The sequence below is a fragment of the Perissodus microlepis genome, chromosome 14, assembly GCF_051167445.1.
Source record: "Perissodus microlepis isolate ML-2025 ecotype Zambia chromosome 14, ASM5116744v1, whole genome shotgun sequence".
Lineage (NCBI taxonomy): Eukaryota > Metazoa > Chordata > Actinopteri > Cichliformes > Cichlidae > Perissodus > Perissodus microlepis.
In genome coordinates, this window is record NC_140474.1 from 27766785 (window position 1) to 27778477 (window position 11693).

Below are 11693 nucleotides of genomic sequence, written 5' to 3' on the forward strand. Positions count from 1 at the left end.
GCAGCGGACACCTTACCATCACATCAGTCCTTTAATCCGACCTAAAACACCATGTTTGCAGAAATAAATTCCATACAAATTGGAAATAAATTGCGTAATAATTGTTGTTTTTGATTGTTTATAAATATATAGTGCTACCCTTCAGCCTCCTAGTAGACATACCTGTGTTATAAATGTGAAACTCCTCTGATTTTCAGAAAAGTTGACCTCTGACCTTAAAGTCAAGGTCACTGAGATTTAAGCTTCACAGAGATTTTCAGTAGAAGCAACCATGGTATTGACTTGAAAATTCTACACTATCACAGACTTGGATGTCCACAGCACCTCGCCATATACCAAAGATTAAGAGGTGTTTTTCTAGGCTTTTTATAAAGATTACAAAACACAAATAACAAAAATGACAACGCTATTTTGATGTTGTCTAATGTAGTGCAAAAAACGAAATAAACCCCAAAATTAATAAATAAAGTAATTTTTTATCTTAAACTACTGGATAACAGCTCTTTTCTAATAACATTGAAGATGCTGTTTAACTGCTTTTCAGCAGTAGTGCCCTACTAATTAAAGACTTGTTACTTATAGAGGTACTTCATAAATAAGAGGGAAAAAAAACTATACATTAAAAAAAATACAACTTAAAGCTGTAGCGTCCACATTACTTACATAGTCAGCTCCTTCTGTGCAACTGATATAAGATGCAGTAAGCTGAACACAGCTTCAACCGTCTGTTTGTTGAAAAATAGTAACAGACCGCATTTTCTTGTTAGTAACTGTAATGGCGTTGTAACAATAGGAATAGTAATTAGTTAGATTACTCGTTACTATATATGTAACACCGTTATTCCCATCACTGACAATCAGTTATAATGGCTCAATGTGCGGAAAAGAATCATCAGACACAATCATTTCTATTGAGAGCTCCAGTAGTTTTTCTTAATCTACAGGCTGTAATCAGCTGATCTGTTGCTCTTTGTGGATGCACACAACTGAATTCAACAAGATGTAAGCAGATATTTCATAAGTTGTCCTAACTTTTCATCTCTATACACTGACAGTACACTGTTTATGGTGTCTTTAGATTAGACAATATACAGTTGGAATTCAATGAATGAACGTCAGCATCATCAGCTTAATGTCATGGTCGGACGGTCCTGCTTGTGTGTGTGTGTGTCTCCCTCTCCCCCCCTCTACTCTCCAGGTCCGGCCGCACCTCCGGGAGAGAATGGCCGACCCCTGACCCGGAAGCGTCTCCGCTCGGCTGCCAACACACACCACATCTTCCACCCAGCTGCTGCTAATCTTTCCTCGGTTGTGCTGAGGTATTTACCAGACGGCAGTCGACGCTGGATTGTACTCGAAGCTTGGTAGTTTAGTGTGCTCGCAATTCTGTGACTTAGCATAGTCAGGCTAGCCTTCTCATCAGATGTTGTTGTTGCTCGTCCATCAGGTGGAGAAGTACAGAGCGGAGAAAAGGGCTCGCTGGTTTTATCACTCGGGAGGAGAAACACACACGGAAGGAGCACACACGGATTTTCACTGAAGAGTAGTGATTAGTGGTGGGCAGATCGATCCAAATATCGATTATATCGATACCAAGTTGGCATCAGTATCGAATCAATACTAGGCTGGTGAGATCGATTCTTTACTTTTAAGTTCCGCTCTTGTTTGTAATGCTGTGCTTTTGACAAAGGTCGCTGGACTCGCTGCTCCTGTGTCAGCGCAGAGCAGACGCACTTTGCTCCCTCTTCCCCCTCTTGTGTTGACATGTTGCGCTGTCACGTGACGTGACTTAGACACGTTGGGGGTTGTTAAGTTGTTTACATATTATTTATATTTTTATCAGCTGTTATTGTTGTTGAGAATTTTAATTGTAAATTTTGTATTATACTTTCCCAACAGTACTTGTTTTGATTTGTTTACTGGTTTGCACAATTTATTGTAAAATTTTTATTAAAAAAATAAAAATAAAATGAGTAAACCGCCACGGCAGACCTGATGGCATTTTCATGCTTCACAGCATAATTTATTCTTACAATAATCACATGGCTGCTGTAACAGTACATTCTGCTGCAGCTCTCCTGCTGCCAGCTGTACACATCACAATCAACAACAACACAGAAAACAGCACAGGTTTTAAGCCGGCAAGGCATGATTGTAGATGCCGTGCAGGTGAGTCCATCTCACCTGCAGTGCATCGCAGAACGTACCCCGCCACATACCCCCTTTGCCCCTGAGGCCGAGCCTAACCTACTCGCCCCCACCGCGAGCAGGCGAGGGAATCGGCCCGGACCATCGGCACCCCAGGTAGCCACCCATGTGGCAAACAGCGGCGGGGCAGCAGGCATGGAAATGAGCCGGGGCTCACAGGCAGCTGAGCAGGCGGTCGGCGCGCAGTACCACGCAGCGTGCCGGCCTCTGTTGGAAGAGAGGCTGGACCGGACAGCACGCCGCCCTCGGGTGTGGCAGGAACCCCGCGCACCTCCGTCTCCAGCTTGGCAGGTCCCGCTGGCGCGCCAGCCTCCAGCTCACCCCGAACCGGTCCTTCCCGTGCGCTGTCCACCGTTACAATAATCACACGATTTCTCTAACAGTACATTAGTACAACGGCTGCAGCTCGCCAGCTGTACACATCACTAACAACAACACAAGCAGAGCACAGGTTTTAAGCCAGCCAGGCGTGATTGTAGACGCGGTACAGGTGAGTCCATCTCACCTGCAGTGGCATCGCAGAGCAGCCACAATAAGAAAGCATTTTCTATTTAATTATAAACTTTATCCTAATTATGTCCTGAGTTTTAACTATTTAATAATAAAAAATGAACCATCACAAAAAACACTTAAGGTTATAAAAATTAATTGAGATTTAGCAATTCAATGACGTATCCACCTTATTTATTGAAAAGTATCAGTATCGGCATTGATATCGGCGATACTGGCCCGCATTTACTTGGTATCGGACCGATACCAAAATATGCAGTATCGCACACCACTGGTAGTGATGTGCGGATCGATCCTGAAATATCGATTCCTCCGATACCAGTAATTTATGTTCTAGAATCGATTCTCACATTAAAATATCGATATTTTAGTAATTTAGAGTAAATTTGTAGTTTATCATTAACAGGAACACAGTGGAAAGAAACTATAACATTCGGATTGTCTACATTCAGAGGAACTACTTCCTCTTCCACCTTTCATAGTCATGTGCGAAATATGGCTGTATAAATGTCTCGCAGCCCCTTGGCGTGCGCACTCACAACAATGGCTGAGCGTAATTGTGCGGACGTATTTTACCTCCACAAACAGCTGAGACGTGGTTTGCGATACATGTGGCAAAAAAAGTGCTCCAAGAGTGAGGTGTTGTGGCCATACTAGGGAGACATTCAAAAGGGCTGTTGGGGGGTGATAAATACATTTTACAGGGTTTATTGATCGGATAAAATACGTTAAATGTCACCATTATTATTGGCCGGCCCGGAAACAGCGGGGGGTGTCCAAATTCAGAGGCTGCTTCCACCTGAGGACCCGGTCTAAAGAAAGTAGTAGGGTAGTAGTCACGAGCTCCCTCGGTGGAGTGAAACTCTGCTGTCTGCTCCTGGCTATCTAATATATAACCGGGCGCTGACGTAAACTCTTCTGTTTAATTATTGTTTGACGTTTATTCAGCTGTGTGAAAACCCCGGAGGAACCCTCCCGAGGGATTAATAAAGTTAAATTTAATTTAATCTAATCTAATCTAATAACTTTAATCTCAGCCAAACCGATTTAGTCACGAACAAATAAAACACTGAAAAAGCCAAACAATAACATTTTTAAGTTATCTAAGTGACTTATATATCATGTTTAACCCGAGTAATAAAAGACTGCGGGGTTTGAAGACGATGTGTCGGTCGGCTCAGATATGTGAAGTTTACACAGCTACATTCTCACCTGAAAAAATGTTAGAAGTTTTTTTGCGACCCAGAAAGAGAAATAAGAGTAATATTAAAACTAAGTAGCTGCCGCCTTTGTTGGAGACTGGAATTGGCTGGGCCGCGCTATGAATTCTGCAATATGGTTTTTCAATTTTGTTGTCCGGGTGGAAAATCTGGAAAAATTCGGGAGAATGGTGGCTCCGGGAGATTTTCGGGAGGGGCACTGAAATTTGGTATTCTCCCGGAAAAATCGGGAGGGTTGGCATGTATGGTTGTGGCAACATCACTAACCTTGTCAAACACCTCAGAGTAAATCATATCACAGAATATGACGAGCATATGTTGAGGTGAACTGAAGAGGAGGACAGGGACAGGTGCTGCTAGGGCGAGACAGACGTCTCTCGCGGAGTCCTTTAGTGCTGTAGGCAGGAAAGGTGTTCAAATAGCGCACAACTTCAGTTTTTTTTATTTCTATATAATGAACTCTTCATTATTAAGTGATAAGAACAAGTAATCTGATGTCCTGTAATCATTATGACGCTATAATTTGAGATGCAATAAATAAAATAAGTTTTTGTACAAAGTATCGGTATCGGATCAGTATCATCGATACCACCCTGAATATTACTTGGTATCGGATCGGAAAGGAAATCAGTGGTATTGCACATCACTAACTCATGTGCACCACCTCCGGGAATTGGGAGAAAATCACCTTTGGACAATCGCCCTTCTTTGTTTAAGACTGTATTTGAGCACTGTAAATAAACGCACTGTCTGCTTTGTATCCAGAGCTCTGCGCTTGAGTCCATGCTTTCCATTAGTCGTGACACTTAAATTCAAATTCAGTTCTGCTACAGTTAATATAACCCTTTGACCACGAGGACCTTTTGAGTCTAATCAGGACATTTTCACACGCATCTTAGTAAATAAGTTACCGTGTTCTGGAGTTGATATAGAAGCCCTCATAACAATTATTGTTATTAGATTGGACAAAATCCAAGATAATTAAAGCTTATCCATGAAATTCTTGATGTCTGCTGTACAATCATTCAATCCTCGAAAAAGAAATGTGCAAACAAATCATAAAAGGTCGCAAATTATCATGACGTTCATGTCTGTGATAAGTGTATGCAGCTTTCTGATGTTTTTGTGTTTTTTCTGTTTAATTTGATTTCCTTTAATTTGTTGATTTACGCTACCGGTGATGTGTGGGCCACTATTCTGGCTCTGATCCGGCTTCATGGCTTCAAGAGCTTCTGGCTGTGAAGGTTGCCTCATGGGTCCGTGCTCAGAATGGTAGAAACCATGATAATAGCTGATAAAGTGTGTTTATTTTAACAGTATGCCATGGCTACGATCAGCTGTTTTTCCACATGCTTTCTTGTAATAACTGTGTTTTTAGCACTGTGTGTGACAGAGTGTGTGGAAGCTGGAAAAGTCCTGTTGGGTTACAGCATCAAAAGAGAAACTCTGGGGCTCTGAGGGTTTGGTTTACTGACTTCATACTAGGGCTGGGAGATATGGCCTGAAATCCATATCGTGATATAATTTAAAGCACGTGTGGTAACGATATATATCGCGATATATTATTTTCTTCTGTATAACGTATTTTCCACACTATAAGGCACACTTAAAATCCTTTAATTTTCTCAAAAATCGAGTGTGCCTTATGTATGAATTCTGGTTGTGCTTACTGACCTCGAACCGATTTGGGCGTGCAGAAATCTGTTAAAAAATGTTTTGATGGATTGTCAGAGCATTACAGCTGCCGTAGTGAGGAGCTTTGCGGAGTAATTGGGTCCAAAACTCCGTCAACTTCAGGTCCCAAAGTCAAACGAACACTGAGAGTTAAAAACGGTCTAAATTCTTTCATCTTTAATAAAATCATCAGCGTTGTTGCTTTAACAGGTGTAACAATTAAGTTTAACAACCAGGCATCCATGAAAACAGAAGTTATTAAATTTAACGGAGTTAGAAGTTAACAGGAAGTTAGCTCGCTAGTTTCCACCTAAACATGACACACCATGTTCTGACTGAGAGATTTTTGAAACTAATTAAAACGTACAGCTCTGCTACCACTTCCGACATAAATGAAGACAGAAAACTAAACAGCAGTGGCGTTTGCGGGCTTACTGAAGTTGGACTACCTGGTATATAATGTTGTGCTACGTGATTGCTAGCGACACAGCTATGCTAGCATAACATTAGCACAGTGAAGCTGGAGGATGAACGCCAACTTTTTTTCTACTCGATAAAAGTTAACGTGAGGGATTCTGGTGGTTAGGGACAAATGCAATCGCATAGCAGGATGCTATACACGGGGAAAACTTCAGTCAGGAGAACAACTGAGATTATTCATCCACAATACAAGGTAGTTATTAATGTACTGCAACAATATGGGAATAGAACAGCTACGAGAGAATTCAACATTAATGAATCAATGTTACGGAAGTGAAGCAGAGTTTTTGGCTTTCCCAATATTTCAAAAGTGCTTAATCTCTTTGCTATGACTGTCGCTCTGCATAATTTGCAGATGATAACGGTTGTAGCCGCTGTGACGCTTTCGACCAAAACAGGCGCAGCTTGATGACATCATCAATATGCGCTATCGCGATAGAGCGGTATAGTCAAAATCTCTATCGTTGGCCAAATTTATATCGTTTCTATCATATATCGTTTATATCGCCCACCCCTACTTCATACTGCTTTAAATTTAGTGTTGTGCCATAATATCCATCCTGATTTAATTATTTTTTAATTTCATGTTTTTGGTTTCTGATTTTTGTGTTTATTGTAAACTGGTATTTGGTATTTGTAACAAATTAGGGTTTTTCATGCAGTACATAAAAAACTTCGTGCAAAACACAGTGACTTTTTCTAACACCGCACTGTGTTGCTGTTATGTGGCTGTTGCTTCCTCTCTGCTCACTGACTTTAATTGATATTAACTGCGCTGATGAACGATAGGCTCTTAAATACACAGTGGTGAGCAGCAGCTGGTAGATGCACTTGTTTGCTTCGGCTGGCTGCTGAAGCCTCGCCCACCTGACTGTCCCAGCCCTCAGCACTGTGTTTTTTCCACAGCTGTCTGCGGAGCACAAGTGGACATCTCTGTCTTCGACTGGACCTTTTATAGCGACTGTTTTAGAAACGAGCGCGTTTACGTCACAAACAGCAGGAGGAAAGTATTTGCTGGACCAACGTCAGTGTTTTAAGAGGTAGGAATTTATTCCAAGTGTTTTATGAAGGTTAAGATGACGCATCAGAATCTTTGATCGAAATTAGCCTTCTTCATAGATCGTAGTGTCTCCACATGGTGGGTCTTTTCCATTTTATTCCCCGTCAGAGTAATATCTGAAAAAAAAAAAGATTTTATTTGCTCACACAACAACAAAAATATCTTTCAAAGTTTTTTTCAAATTATAATATTTCCATTTGTATCTTTAAGGATGATTGCTTTTCTTTTCTTTTGTTTTTATTCTGATATTTTGAAAATGACCTCAGGTTAAGTCTTTCAGATATATCTTAATCACTTTATGTTGTATTCAGGCTGGCTATATTTTAATGAAAGTTACATGTCAGTATAACGATCATGTTCAAATTAAATCTCTGATTTAGCTGTGAATAGGTACAAAGATGGTGTCCTGTGGTCTACGCAGTGTCCAGATGGAACCAGGTAAAACATCACTTAATAAATACAATTTCATAGGAGATGGGGGGGAAACGGCTGTAGCTCAGGAGGTAGAGCAGGTTACTTACCAATTTGGAGGTTCGACCCCCGTCTGTTCCAGTCTGCATGCCAAATATCCTTGGGCCATGTACCAACCCCAAGTTGCTTTCTGATGCATCTATTGGCGCATGATTGCCTGTGCACTTCCATAGAAAGAGTATAGAAAAAAGTGCTTGTGCAAATGGGTGAATGAGACAAGTTGTGTAAAGTGCTTTGAGATAGAGTAGAAAAGTGCTGTATAAGAACCAGTCCATTTAACTGGTTTGACCAAGTTAAGATGTGTTGTAAATTTGGATGTTTCATTCTGTTTGACTGTCAGTTCCTCTGAAGAGCATTGAGGTGGAGCTGGAGGTGAGGGACCATGTGGCTACAGTGGTCTCCACTCTGAACTACGAGAACAAGGAGGACAAACCATTAGAGGCTGTTTTTGTCTTCCCTCTGCCTGGAGATGCTGCTGTCTGTCATTTCAGCGCTCAGATTGGACAGACGCAGATTGTAGCTGAGGTGAAGGAGAAACAGAAGGTGAGCTGGACAGTAAATATAACCTGATTATAAGTGAGATTCAAAATAAACACAGTGAATGTCACTGACATGCATCACCTGTGCTTCAGGCTCGTGAATTGTATGATGATGCTCTGAGCTCCGGTCATCAGGTCTGCCTATTGGCAGAGAGTGATGAGAGTCCAGATATATTCTCTCTGTGTGTGGGCAGCCTGCCTCCAGGAGAGAGCGCCTCCATCAGGTTGGAGTACGTCACTGAGCTGGCTGTGCAGGCTGATGATGGTCTGAGGTTCTGTCTGCCTGCTGTGCTCAACCCTCGATACCAACCTCAGGGTAGGACAACTGTAGCTTTTCTTTTGATCCTGCTTGCCTTTTGTGTTGTTCTCTGTCAAGATAACCTTTGTTGCCACTGATTTTCAGTCCACCTCTTGTGTAAATTCGTATGCCTCGAACCCCTTTTCCCTTTTATAAGAATGGCTTCTTGATAGCCACCCTCCTTTTGAGAGCGTTTCTGATGAAGCTTCAATGAACAGTAAATGGATCAACTAAAGACCCAGATCCATCCCTTGGGTCCTGTTAGCTGTTCGCTGGATCTTTTTCCTATTTCTTAAGGACATGACTTTCAAATCATTATGTGCTGTAGATAGTTTGTTAGGCCTGGCACTTCTTCACCTGTCTAGTTTCCACAATGTTTTAAGGACACACTGCACAGCTTACCCAGATATGTCAAGTTTTTATCTAATAGCACTTTGGCAATCATCTTATTGGTGCCAAAATATTATTTTATAAATGTCAAAGTGTGTTATTTTTTGACTTTTTCATGGTTTCAGCTAAAGAAATGGGAACAACTGATGTGTACTTGCAACAGGCTGCCTAAAGATACAGTTTAAAATTGTGTCCACTTTGCTAAGTTGTCTGTTATGTGTAGACAGAACACTGGTTCCTCCCTTGAGTTGGGTGCCCATGAAAAAGGCACCTAACATAATATGTACACAAGCTTTTATTACTGCACCTTCTCATACCTGGGTTTACGTCCCCCTTATGTAAATGTGTATATGAGGGGGATTTACAGAGAACATTAAAAGTCAACATCCAAATATATGGTCCTGCAGATGATACTTAGCTTTATCTATTGTTGAAGCCAGATGGCAAACAACAATTGAACTAAATTGTGCTGAAAAACTAGTTTATGCATTTATTACTGCAGCGAGAGTACTGACTGGGCCTAGAAAAACAGAGCATATTTATCCCATACTGGCTTCTCCTAATTGGTTCACTGTCAAATCCAGAATCAAATTTATAATTCTTTTACTCTCATGTGACTTTTGTTTCACTGTGATTTGGTACTATACAAATAAAACTGAAGTGAAATGTATTAAAATCAAATAACAATAGATAGAAAACCAGAACACGAGGTTCAATGAATCTTTTTGTGAACCTTGAAGTTGATACTGTAACAAAAGATTTACTTCTAATCAGTCTGATGCTGTGTGCAGGTAGTGCAGGTGCAGGTTTCCAGGTAACTTCTGTTCCAGCCTCTCTGGAGCCCTACAGTCTGTCTTTTTCTGCCCGAGTGTCCTCTCCTCGTCCAATCTCTAAAGTAGAGTCCAACTGCTCCCTGGACCCTCTGCAGTACCTCAACACTGATCAAACCCAGGCCACGGTAGGTAGAGTGCTGATGTGTCTGTGTTACTTCTTACTGATGAATAAATATGAATGTGTTCGTGGTGTGCAGGTCAAGCTGGCTGCAGGACACAAGTTTGACAGAGATGTTGAACTGCTGATTTATTACAAAGACGCCCACCAGCCCACTGCTGTGGTGGAGGCAGGACAGGCCTCTGCTGAGCCGGGTGAGTGAAAGTTTTTAGTTTGCAAATACACATTTCATTATCCTTACTTTTTAACAAACAGTTTATGTGTTGGAATAAAAAGCAAATTTATGTAATTTTCTTTTTCTGTCTCTCATTTTCAGGCTCTCTGATGGGTGATCCAGTGGTGATGGTGAGTCTGTACCCTGAGTTCACCCAGTCTGTGATGTCTTCAATGGCTTCATGTGGAGAGTTTGTGTTCTTAATGGATCGATCTGGAAGTATGGGATTTAGGAACCACGGATTTCCTCCCCAGACTCGCATCCACAGTGCAAAGGTATTCATAATAAGTTTACTCTGAAATCTTTAATTTCATGATGTGCCTCTCACACAGTGGCCTCACCATCTTTTCCCTCTTCCCTTAAGGACACTCTACTGCTTCTGTTGAAGAGCTTACCAATTGGCTGCTATTTCAACATTTACAGTTTCGGGTCCAAATATGAACACATCTTCCCGTGAGTCTCTGCCTCACATCAGTCAGCCCAACAAAAGTCTGTTTTTGATATGAAGTACACGTACTTGTGTATTGGTGTTTGTGTAATGACAGTAAGAGTGTGGAGTACAGCCAGAAGACCATGGAGGAGGCTCTGAAGAAAGTAAAGAAGATGAAGGCTAATCTTGGAGGATCAAGGATCCTGAAGCCCCTCAAATATATTTACAGCCAGCCCTGCATTCCCAATCAGCCTAGACAGGTAACACAGACATATACACTGACATTACACTGACTATTAATGCACTTTTTTTAAACGCCCAGCTTGAACAGTTATACAAAGTTAGTGTAGTGTCCAGGAAACAGTTCTGCTCTTTTGTTTGCTTGTTTATTGTGTATTACCATGAAAGTATTTTTGTTTTTGAAACCTAACTCAGCTCTCAGAACTAGTTGTGTGTTTCTGGGTCTGATGTTATGTCCTTATGTGCCAACTCTCCTCTCCAGCTGTTTGTCTTTACTGATGGAGAGGTGTGGAACACCAAAGAAGTGATCGATCTGGTGAAGAAGAATTCAGGTTCTCACAGGTGAAACTACAAAAAAACTGTTATATCTACACAATTACCAGAATGTCCAACATGTCCTCTGTGTACACAACAAAAGCTGTTGTATTGCAGGTGTTTCTCGTTTGGGATTGGGGAAGGGGCCAGCACTGCTCTCATCAATGGGATGGCCAAGGAAGGAGGAGGTCACGCTCAGTTCATCACAGGGACTGACAGGATGCAACCAAAAGTAAGACAATAAGTCATAATAATTGTCATCATAAAAAGACAACATGATGTTATTATTAGGACAGAATGATTTTAAAAAAACCATAAATGTATATTTTTTCTAATTCTTGTTGTTGTCAGGTGATGCAGTCGCTGCGATTTGCTCTGCAGCCAGCTGTGGTCGACATCTCAGTCACATGGGATTTACCAAAGGAAGTGTCTGTCACTGTCCTCTCTCCACCAATCACAACACTTTTCCAGGGTCAGAGGTCACTGATTTATGCCCAGCTCACTGGACAGGTAGGAGCAGCAGCCTCTCATGTTGTTTTGATGACAGTAATTATCGTGACTTCTAACACTGTAATTCTGTGTCAGAGCTCAGAGGCAGCAGAGGGCTGTGTGACGCTGAAGTACAGCCTGGCAGGTCATCCCTCTGAGAACCAGCTGCACTTCAGTCTCAGACCTGCAGAGGACGCTGGGTAA

General features: G+C 41.5%; 1 protein-coding gene across 1 annotated transcript; it reads left to right on the forward strand.

Moving 5' to 3' along the window:
• The first annotated feature begins 1237 nt into the window (after positions 1 to 1237).
• Positions 1238 to 11693, forward strand: LOC146374106 (von Willebrand factor A domain-containing protein 5A-like). Its single transcript, XM_084950718.1, has 14 exons — positions 1238 to 5210; positions 6999 to 7132; positions 7533 to 7590; positions 7964 to 8166; positions 8256 to 8478; positions 9642 to 9808; positions 9881 to 9995; positions 10118 to 10290; positions 10380 to 10468; positions 10561 to 10705; positions 10948 to 11027; positions 11118 to 11232; positions 11352 to 11510; positions 11586 to 11693. Exons 3-14 carry the CDS (start codon positions 7551 to 7553, stop codon positions 11691 to 11693), a joined length of 1617 nt encoding a protein of 538 aa, XP_084806844.1. The 5' UTR covers positions 1238 to 5210; positions 6999 to 7132; positions 7533 to 7550.

Excerpts from the sequence above, each read along its gene's own strand:
- LOC146374106 (XM_084950718.1), top strand. The coding sequence starts at position 7,551 with ATGGTGTCCTGTGGTCTACGCAGTGTCCAGATGGAACCAG. Across the intron at positions 7,591-7,963 it reads CAGTGTCCAGATGGAACCAG|TTCCTCTGAAGAGCATTGAG; the intron begins GTAAAACATCAC and ends TTTGACTGTCAG. Across the intron at positions 10,291-10,379 it reads CTCGCATCCACAGTGCAAAG|GACACTCTACTGCTTCTGTT; the intron begins GTATTCATAATA and ends TCTTCCCTTAAG.